Source organism: Arabidopsis lyrata (assembly GCF_000004255.2).
Source record: "Arabidopsis lyrata subsp. lyrata unplaced genomic scaffold ARALYscaffold_8, whole genome shotgun sequence".
NCBI lineage: Eukaryota > Viridiplantae > Streptophyta > Magnoliopsida > Brassicales > Brassicaceae > Arabidopsis > Arabidopsis lyrata.
The window spans coordinates 15815102-15826113 of NW_003302548.1; the positions used below are offsets into that span (position 1 = coordinate 15815102).

The 11012-nt window shown below is 31.6% G+C and overlaps 2 protein-coding genes across 4 annotated transcripts; both read right to left on the reverse strand.

Moving 5' to 3' along the window:
• Position 1: 1 nt before the first annotated feature.
• Positions 2-2582, reverse strand: LOC9300325 (vacuolar protein sorting-associated protein 26A). 3 transcript variants are annotated; one of them, XM_021033019.1, is made up of 12 exons: positions 2411-2582; positions 2141-2175; positions 1982-2056; positions 1795-1869; positions 1633-1705; positions 1492-1536; positions 1277-1388; positions 1112-1178; positions 977-1021; positions 743-798; positions 480-655; positions 2-399 (listed from the first exon to the last, which is right to left on the reverse strand). In XM_021033019.1, the coding sequence occupies exons 2-12, from the start codon at positions 2141-2143 to the stop codon at positions 218-220; spliced, it is 909 nt and encodes a 302-aa protein (XP_020888678.1). In that variant the 5' UTR covers positions 2144-2175; positions 2411-2582; the 3' UTR covers positions 2-217. The 3 variants fall into 3 exon arrangements, with proteins under 3 accessions (XP_020888678.1, XP_020888676.1, XP_002865977.1); XM_021033017.1 differs by having other exon boundaries at positions 2360-2582; XM_002865931.2 differs by lacking the exon at positions 2411-2582 and having other exon boundaries at positions 2141-2353.
• An 85-nt stretch (positions 2583-2667) lies between these two features.
• On the reverse strand, positions 2668-4677 carry LOC9302052 (ATPase family AAA domain-containing protein 1-B). The gene is made up of 5 exons (XM_002865932.2): positions 4231-4677; positions 3859-4159; positions 3621-3779; positions 3241-3536; positions 2668-3146 (listed from the first exon to the last, which is right to left on the reverse strand). The coding sequence occupies exons 1-5, from the start codon at positions 4435-4437 to the stop codon at positions 2901-2903; spliced, it is 1209 nt and encodes a 402-aa protein (XP_002865978.1). The 5' UTR covers positions 4438-4677; the 3' UTR covers positions 2668-2900.
• Between the last annotated feature and the right edge of the window lie 6335 nt (positions 4678-11012).

Here is an 11012-nt window from a genome sequence, read left to right on the forward strand (position 1 = left end):
ATAAGGCAATAAAAAGTACATTTATAGAAGGAGAAGAAGACAATGGAAGTCACAAGAATCCAAACAAAGCAAACAACATTTTGGGTCGTTGAACAAACTACAAATATGATTCAACATCATCACTACAAGTCCCAACCAATTTGCATACAGAAAGTCTTGAAAAGGCTTTACAAAGTTCTGAACAATCATTTCTCTCTTCTCTTTTGTTTTGTACACATCAAGATGTCTCTTCCTTGAGCCTGTACAACGTGATTTCTTGTTGCTTGAAGTACCGGCGATCCTCTTCATCCACCAGCACAAGATTTAGATAATACTTTACGCTGAATTTGTTGTTTATGTTCTTATGTGTTGGCGTCAGATCGTATGGTGTCAAGAACACTCTTACAGGTATCGATTCGCCTGCAACAATGGTGTCTCAATACTTGGTTACAAAACTAGCAATAGGTCCGAATGAGTTTTGTAACATATGATGAATATACCTCTAACTGGAGCACCATCCATTAACTCAAATTTGGCTAGTGTTTCTGTCTCGACGTGAGTATTAGCTCCTGCTCCGGTTGATTCTCGCCGTCTGATCTCAAGATCCATGTTCTTTATCTTGATTCTCACCAGAAGAAAGTATATTTTCCCAAGGATAACATCTTTTAGGTGATACCTGCATCCAGCGCATACAGAATTAGATGTTGCTTAAAATTTTCCTCATCGATCGAGCCCAAAAATTATGAAAATTAATTTATCTTACTTGCTTTTATTGTACTCAAACTCGATATGCAGGCAATCCTCGATTCCAACTTCCATCTGTACAATGGGTAAGGGTCCAATGGAATTAAGCATATCTAATGCTAATAAGGAAATGGGAACATCAAAAGGTCATTCACTATCAAAACCAAGACCCGTAAATGGGAGAGTTTGGGTTCTACTAAATAACCTAGAATCTTTTTCTAAAACGAAAAACTTGAATCATATCAGAACTCACCTTAATGCTGTTATTGATTGGAGGAGACGGAACATAGTTACGGACCTGTTTCAAACCAATTAAAAAAAAAGCTAAGTTTATCTTAAAGACTATTGTGTCAGGAAGATATACATACGCACAAGTGAAGAAAAATACCACAAAGTCCTGGTATTCCACGATGCTTCCAGCATAACCACGTGTGACTGTTACTTTGAGGACATACCTGAGGAAAACAGAAACAAAAATAATGTACTACAATATGCAAAATTAGGAACTTGAAATTATTGTTTCAATCTGAGTCAAAGAATAATATGATCATACCTTAGGCGCACATTCACGCCATTGTATGTCTCATATGGCATCTCAACGCTCGAAAATTCAAAAGGGTATGTCTTTCTTTCATATATTTCCCCAGGTACATCAATCTCACGCACTATAAATTAGATATAGAAACCAGAAAGATAGTTGGAACAATCAGTGACTACTGAAGAAAACAACACAGTCATGTCATAATGGAACCCTAAGTTTTGACTCACCCAAGGAAGTGAAGTCATAAAAGTTTCCTCTGTCAAAGTACATTTCTGTAAAAAAGTAACACAAATGTCGTCGATAAACATATAAAGACATGAGTTAGAAACCAGATAAGAAAACCGACATAATTCACAGCATTTGCACACCTATTTGACCAAGAAGCTCAACTTTTACACCATTGTGCTCCACCTTTTTCCCTTGATATGGTTCAATGTTAATCTAAGAGAGACAAGTTATGAAATAAAAACTCCTTTTAAGCAATTCCATAAACCTCCTGGTGATTAGAGATAACAACAAAACCAAAGTACCTTCCCAGCAATAGTTTCTTGACTCTGGAAAAGTGGATTCATAACTATTTGTCCATTATCTTTCTTAATGGGTACCTACCGCAACAGAGACCAAAGTAGATACAATAAGAAAACCTATAAACCTAAGTCCGGGAACAATAAATCCGAAGGAGAAGCAAAATAGATAAACGTAAAGAGCGATGTGTACCTGTTTACGGTTTTTCCCATCAGTAAATGTGATTGAAATATTACATGCCGGCTTGAAAGCTCCAAGAAGATAATTCTGTGAAGGTATAAACTTTAGTAACAATTACAGAAACAACGACACTAAGCAAAGACGAGAAATTTTGTCGAAAACAACACTTACCATGATCAGAAGATTCGATTCCCAATAACAAAAACCTGTTCATAGCATAAGAATCCAACAAATGAGACAAAATTATCGACATTTTCAACTTGAAACACCAAAAAGGTTTGATTTTTAAGCTAGGAGCTGATTCAAATTCGGAACTCATGATTCAGTTATGATCACAGAGAAACATAAATAAAACCCTAATCTCAATTTATGAGAAGTAATCAAACAAACCCCAGACAAGACTAAATCACATAGTAATGATACAACGATGAGAAAACCAAACTTGATCGAGATTAGCCGAGAGAGTTAGATTCGAAGGGTTTATTGCAGAGAGATACGAAGAAGAATCGATCAAATCGACGAAGATTCTGAAAGTTGGGTTCGAGACGATCTACAGAGTCACGGAAACAAAAATTTGTTTTTTTTTTTGTTTGTCTCAAGTTGACTACACAAGCCCATCTATATTGTAAAGTAAACGATCAAAGCCCAGATAATACCATTGACAAAAACACTCTAAAGATGCCATTTTTACACGAAGAAACAAAAAAAGCTGACATTTTTATTCAAAATCTGAAGAAACCCAAATTGGTAAATGTATATAGATCATTGCTTGAACAAGAAATGAAATAATTTCCTAAACATATCTTAAGGCAACAATGCTCCTTAGGAAATGCACCAACTTATGCAGAGACATATGAGGTTTACAAAAGTGTATATTCTTTTTGGTAATACTCTTTTTGGACTATACAAAGCTCTAGTGAAGAGTTTGCTTCTATTCCGAATCTCCTTCTGAATCATGTTGATATGAATCTTGAGAGTCTGGCTGGATGTTTCTAAGGCGAGAGACAAAAAGCTTTGAGATGCCGTTTATAGCTGCTTGGACCTCGTCGGCATTGCTTGGACTTCTCCAGACTGAAGATTGCGAGCTTAAACCAGTGTACTCGCTTGCAGCAACTTGTGTCTTCTTTGAGGTAGCAAGAACCTTCTCCAAGTCTAGTTGTGACAATGGTCTAGGCACCTGTAAAATGTAGGCAACTTGAAGATGTCAGTACTCAAAAAATCGGGTGGAAGAAGGAAACATTGACAGTCCCTAAAAACGGTTTATTACTTACAGAAATTTGTTTGCCCTTTTTCTCCGCCTCTAGGATTTCTCGGATTGGGAAGTAAGCTGCTTTTTTGCAGAGTTCAAAAATATCTGATCCAGTATAGTCTTCACATAAACGAGCTATGTGATCATAATTAATATCTGGTTCAACCCTCTCTCCTTTCAAAACCACTTTCAATATTTGAGCTCTCTCCCGGTAATCAGGCATCCCGATCTCAAATGACTGAGGAAAACGCCTCAATATTGCTTCATCAAGCTCCGAAGGTCTGTTCGTTGCAGCAAGAACCATCACCCTCGCATTCTCTATAAAACCAAAACATCAAACCTCAGAATTGCACTTAGTTTACAACGTTAAATACGACAACGAGGACAACAATTTCAACTCACGGTCTGTAGTAAATCCATCCCATAAAGCCATAAACTCAGTCTTCATATTCGACATTGCTTCATTATCAGTCGAACGTCGCTGGCCAAGAAAACTATCAACCTCATCGATAAAAATAATAGCAGGTTGGAGTTTATAGGCCAAGCTAAACACGGCAGACACTAAAGAAAACAAACAACTCATAAATCAGTAACACAGGTAAATGTAACCTCCTTCTAAATCATAAAATCTAACACCTACCAAGCTTCTGAGCATCACCAAACCACTTGCTCATCAAATTAGAAACCTTAACATTAATAAAAACAGCTTCAGATTCCCTCGCAATCGCTTTAGCAAGCATAGTCTTCCCAGTACCAGGAGGACCATACAACAAAACTCCCTTTTGAGGACCAAGTAACTTCCCATAAGCAAAAAGCTCAGGTCTTTTCAATGGTAGAATCACAAGCTCATACAAAGCTTGCTTAATTGACTCTAACCCTCCAATAGAACCAAACTCAACATTAATGTGTAATGGGTTTATTACATCACACGCAATCACATCCTGTTTTCACAATAAACAATTAGAACTCGAAAAGAACCAACTTTGAAATCGAATTGAATTATCAAAATTACCTCGTATTGATTGGTTTGAATAAGAGGACGACCTAAACGTTTGGCGATTTCTCTTTTATGCTCGAGAGACTTTTTAGCTGCGTCACGGTTCGGGTCAATTGCTCGAAGACCAACGTAGAGAACCAAGCTACTCAATGCAGCACTAGCGACGTAAAGTATCAATTGCTCTATGAAATTTGAATCCTTTTTACCTGAAGATCTCTTCATATCTTTGGATTTGGGAATTAGAGAAGATTCAAAAAGAAAAGAAACCCTAATTCTTGAAGAGCGTGTGGGTTTGAGGATAGGGAAAGGAAGAAGAAAGCTCTTAACTGAAATTACAGGAAAAGAACAGCTCTTGGTGGTATTTTCGTAATATCGTTTATATTTTTGTGCATGTTGGTAATTTACTAAACTGGCTTAATAGGCCTTGTGTGGTCTTTGACTAATGGGTCTGAAATTTAAAGCCTTTGAAAGCCCAATTTTAATATTAAGATTTTGTGAGATTTATTTTCTGTATTATTAATTTAAAACATTTAGATTAAAAATATTATTGTAAAAATATAATTATATTATTTTCTTAATTTCTATTGTTCACTGCTCCCTCCGTTTGGGATTTGATTTTTTTTTTGCTCAGTGTTTTTGTAGATCTTAAATTTTGTTTCAGATTAACTGTCGTTTTAAATTTTCAATACAGAATTTTAATAATTTCTAATTTTATTTATATTGTTTTAATTTATTAAATAATGAAACAATGATATTATAAATGAAAATTCAATTTTTTATATGTGTGAAAAAGTTTTAAACGACATATAATAATTTGAAACATAGAGATATTATTTTTTCAAGATAGATGCAAGCCCTACAACTACTACAAGTGCATAAGTGTTTATCAAATTATCCTTACACGTTTCCTTGCTTCATTTCCCGTGAACTCTTTTTCGTATAATGGAAGTGGGAGAGTCATTAATGTTATATGTAAGAGCATTGACCTTAACATGCATCTAATCTACGCATCAGCTTCAAATTAAATTAATATATCCGAACCAAACCCGAAACGTGAATTAATAATGTATTGTGGAAAATCATCCTCATCGTGACGATATCTCCAAAGTTCAAATGAAACTAGCTAGTTTAAACAACTTTTCTTGATTTTATTGGTTTAAAATGTTTCATTTGGACTTTGGAGATAAACTTTTTTCGTCAATCTTTTTGAGTTACACAATTTTTTCGTCAATCTTATTTTTTTCTGTCAAGTGACTCGATGACTTTTATTGTATTTGTATTTCAATAACAAATAGACCACCAAGAAAGAAAGAAAAAAACTTGCACTACACAAGAAGCAGCCAAGCAGGTGACGTATAATAAAAACCCTTCTTTTTTTTTTTCCTCCAATATAAACCCTTTAATTGGTATTTAAATTGTTTTAATCCATTTGATATTTTTATTTCTTCTTTTGCTTTACACATCGAGTGTTATCTTTTAAACTTACCAAATGGATTTAGATATCGAATACTAAAAGCACGATTAATGTGATCAGAAAGTGGTTTTGGTTTGGGAATCAAAATGCACGTGGCTTTTCCGAGAAATGATGCGTTAGACAAACGCAGATCTAAAAGACCACGTGAGATCAGCAAACAATCAAGGACTCAAGGTTGTGAACAATACACATGACTTCAAAATTGCGTTTCAACCGCATCAACCATGCTTTATCATTTATTCACCAAACAACAAAAAAAACATAAAGATCTTGGTCATGCGTTTCACAAGATTAAGTCACAACAACGACAAAATAAAATATGTTTAATTTTGCATTGGCCATCGTTTCTTTGTTTACCATTCGAAACGCTAAATTTTTGAAAAAAAAAAATAGAGGCACCAAATTCTTAGCCTTCCACTTGTCATTTGTGTCTTTATGTTTGGGTTCTAATATTCCATTTTTATGCTTTATCCCAAAACCAAACACATAGTTGGGAATACATTACTTATCCAATAGAATATTAAGAATGTTGACGAGAGACAACTGTATGACGCTAAGAACTGCGATATGGATTGATCGATGAATTTCTAAATTTTTAAGACCTAACTATGTAATATCTTACAACTTTTTTAGTTTGGCCTCCCATTATCAAATAATAATACTAATATAAAAAAAAAATGTTTGGCAGTGGAATCTCTTGATTTACACATATCTTGACGCCAAACATGGATGAATATTATATCAACGAAAAATGGTCTAGGAAAAAAATTTATACTTTTAGTTTTTAGTTACTTTTTTAAAATAAGTTGATATAAATTAAGGCAATGATGGCTGCTAATAATAAGGATCGGACATGGACGGAATTGGGAGTCTGGAACATGTATGGTATGGATAATGAATGACAAAAGTATATGAATAAATAAACCGAGCAAGTTGTATATATTTTGTAAATTCGTTGAAGCTAAATAAATAAAATATTATTCTACGGTGAAAATTGAAAAATAATTAGAATAGTGGTCCATACTTTCTTACATTATTCACTATATGTTAAATACAAACCTCTTACAATGATAATACCAATATATACACGATAGATGAAAATCAAATGTTTTCTTCTATAATTGGTGAGTAAAAAAGTATCGTATGAAAATAACTGAAAGTGCTATTTTATACCAAATCCTCTTTTGCTTGGTGCGTATCGTTTGGCATAAAGTGAGCTATAAGTTAAATGTGTAGGTCCAATATCCCCAAGAGACACAAAAATTGGGTAGACTTCAAAGAGTCAACATACATGAACTAAAATAAAGATGGGTAAGATCATAATTTCAATCATTAGAAAGTGATCCATCGAAGTCTAGCTATGAAGATGGTCAAGATGAGAAGCTTAGGATATAATTAGTAAAATTGGTTTAACCACATCAATAAAACTTAGATAAATCAGATGGTTGATTTTGCTTTCTCACACTTAACACCATGTCGAATCTAAAGTCAAAAATAGATAATTCTCAGATGCAGTAACTCATAAATGTTGTGAAAAAAGTAAGAATGATTTTTTTTTTTTTTTGATAATTCTGGGGAATCCCAGACCTATGGAGGAGTCCAGACTAATCCCCTTGGGGAGGTGCAGCCCACAAATAGACTCTCTCTCCGGGTATGCAAATGAGCCGAAAGCAAGGATCCATATCCATGTGGCCAAGTGGAGATCTAGCAATTGCGCGCTTGCGGAGAATCGATCCCTGACCTAGACCAACATGGCAACTCCTCCACAAGTGGCAACCACTAGACCAAGAACACTTGGTTTTTCAAAGCAATGCATGGAAAAAAAAGAAGCATTTATTCATATATTTATTTTTCATCATCTAGCAATCAAATAATTTGTCTCTTCATATAATGACATTCGTTCTTATTTATTCCTATGTATTCTTCAAATTTTGTATATACAAATATGGTATATAAGAAACTATCTACAAGATTTCACTCATACTATCCAAAATTTTAATTGTATAAAATTTGTAAAGGAATACCATAACAAGGTAGAAATAAGGCAGAGTGCCTAACACTTTCATCACTTCCAATAGCAATTGACTGACCTTTTATATAATTCCACCTAACGCTTTAAACGAATGTCCCTTAAAAAAGTTTGATCAGCACATGTTGTATTCACCAAACTCCAATATCCTCTCCAAAACCCTTTTTCTTATGGAATATAAAACTTAACATTTATTCCCAAAAAATAAAGGACGTGAGATAAGTGAATTATATAAATTTCTTAAAAATACGAAAAGAAAAGTATAGTTCGTACAAAAGAGAGTTGTTTTATTCTCTTTTTCTTCTCCGTAGTGCCTCGCGTAATATCTCCTCCTTAGCATACGAGGACACACAATAATTAAGATTCAATCATGTATATCAATCAGTATATGCATACGAGACATCCGAAAGTTATTTTCTAATGGTTTGATTTCACACAATCTCCGATTCCGTGTTACAATTTTGGTTCGAATTTGATAACGCTTAATTTGTTGCAACAAATGAAGATTAATACTAGTATATGCACAGAAAATAAGTAAGTATAATTCCCTTTATATATTTATTTAGTTTAAGGAATTGTGACACGTTCACTTCATAACTAGCTAGTGGTACTAAACTACCCAATTCTTAGTCAACACTACATTAAATACGACAATGCATGTGAACATAAATATTTTAACCAACTGCTGTTATAGTTTACTCAACCAATACATTAAATTTAAGATTTTTATGACAAATTGAATCAGTTGGGAACGATCTTATAAAATTCAATCTAAAACAAATCTTGCTTTCCAAAAATGTAAATTCAGTCGTATGTTCTTGGGAAAAAATGGTTTGATCTGATCTTATCCGATTACGATTACGCATCGAACGCACCATATTCAGCCAAGAAACGTCCGAATATAGTAGTCCAATAATTCTACTTATGAATTTTGACGTGTAGACGTAAAAGAATCAAAAGTCGAACTTGTTATATTTATTCGACTTTAATTTGGTATGTTTGTGACCACATGGTATGCGCAGTTGACATTTACCAATTTCTTGCTTGACTACCTAAAGGAATTAAAGAAATTGTATAACAGTAATTATAGAGAGTTATATGTTTTCATATTTTGTTTATGATTATAATAATTAATCATCTGGTCAACAAAACAAACAAAGAGAGTTTATGGCATGAGATTGTCCATCATGTCATCATCTTGTTTAGTAAACGACAGTCACATGAACCGGAATCTCGGTTTACCCAAATAAATCCAGCTTTATCAGACAAATAAAGAGAAAAAAATGACATCAAAACTTTTCAGTTTCACATGAATGCCACCAGATTCATTGAGTTAAACATGTAGGAGTATTAGATTATTAAAAAGGGAAATTGTTAAAAATACCCTTTTTGGTGTGCCCTTTTTCAAAAATGCCTCTTTTAGATGTCCATTTTAAAAAATACCCCTTTTTAAATCTGAAATTTTTATAAAGTTTTATTAGGTTTATAAGATACTTATGGATTGTAACTACTACTTGAAGACTCGATCCAAGTATTTATAAGGTTTTATAAGGTGTTTTTAAAGGTTTTACAAGTTATTTTAAAGGATTTTTAAGGTTTTTCAAAGGTTTTACAAGATATTTTAAAGGTTTTTAAAGATATTTAAAATGCATTTATAAGGTATTTATAAAGTATTTATAAGATTTTAGATACATAGAAATGTAGTTTGTGTATGTTTTAATAATATTAAATACATATTTGGGTAAATCTTATATTTTTAAGAGCATCTTTTATAAGGTTTTAAAAAGAGGTATTTTTGAAAAGTGGCATTGAAAAAATGGCATTTTTGCAAAAGCCCCTATTAAAAAAGGTTAATTATGATATCATATTTATGATTTTTCAAAGACTTTTAGATATTGTAGTTATACCTTAGTTAATGTGTGAAAATCTCTTAAATTTAGAAAAGAAAAAAAAAGAATAATTTTTGGTGAATTGATTTACTTATATGGAAAAAAATATTTTGAAATAGAAATACATTCATCTATACTATTAATTGGGAATCACTCAAACATAAGTAACCTTATTTTGGTAGATTAATTACAAAGAATGCCATTGGTATTTTTAAATTTGAAAAAGGAAAAAAATATAATATCTATTTGATATTTGTTTTTTTATATAAAACAAAATCCAAAATTAAATCAACAAATTAATAACTACCCAATATTTATGGAAATTGTTTGAAGTAGTTCCCATAATATAAACAAATTAATAACTATCCAAGATTTATAGAAATCTTTTAAAGTAGTTTCCATAAAAAATCTAACTATTAATTTCAAAATTGTATATATGAAAACTTATTTAATTTTGTAATATATTTTGAAATATTTCCGAAAAACAAAAAAATCACTTTAATATCATCATATATTTTCGGTTTTAATTTATTTCTTTAAGAAAATATACTAATAAATTCTGATTAATGGAAGAATTTTTTTTTTTGAAATTGTAGATGTTTACTTATTTACAGCACAACCTCTATATATTAATAACCTCTCTAAATTAATAACTTCTTCCGGTCCCGAGTTACTACCATTGTAAAATATGACATAAATCGATAAATTAATAAAATAATAATTTTTTAAAAAATCTCATGTAAACATATGGTCTCATCTAAATCATAAATTAATAAGGGAAATTGTTAAAAATACCCCTTTTGGTGTGCTCTTTTTCAAAAATGCCCCTTTTAGATGTCCATTTTCAAAAATGTCCTTTTTAAAATCTGAAATTTTTATAAAGTTTTATTAGGTTTATAAGGTACTTATGGATTGTAACTACTACTTGAAGACTCGATCTAAGTATTTATAAGGTTTTATAAGGTGTTTTTAAAGGTTTTACAAGTTATTTTAAAGGATTTTTAAGGTTTTTCAAAGGTTTTACAAGATATTTTAAAGGTTTTTAAAGGTTTTTAAAATGCATTTATAAGGAATTTATAAAGTATTTATAAGATTTTATATATATAGAAATGTAGTTTGTGTATGTTTTAATAATATTACATACATATTTGGGTAAATCTTATATTTGTAAGAGCACTTTTTATAAGGTTTTAAAAAAGGGGTATTTTTGAAAAGTGGCATTGAAAAAATGGCATTTTTGCAAAAGCTCCAATTAATAACTGTATTAACTTATCAATATATATATACATTATATAAATTTATATATGAATTACTATGATATATATTTAAAATATTATATGTAAAAAATTTGATGAAATATGACTCTGTTATTCGAAAAAAGTTTGTGTTATTTTTTTAACTTAAT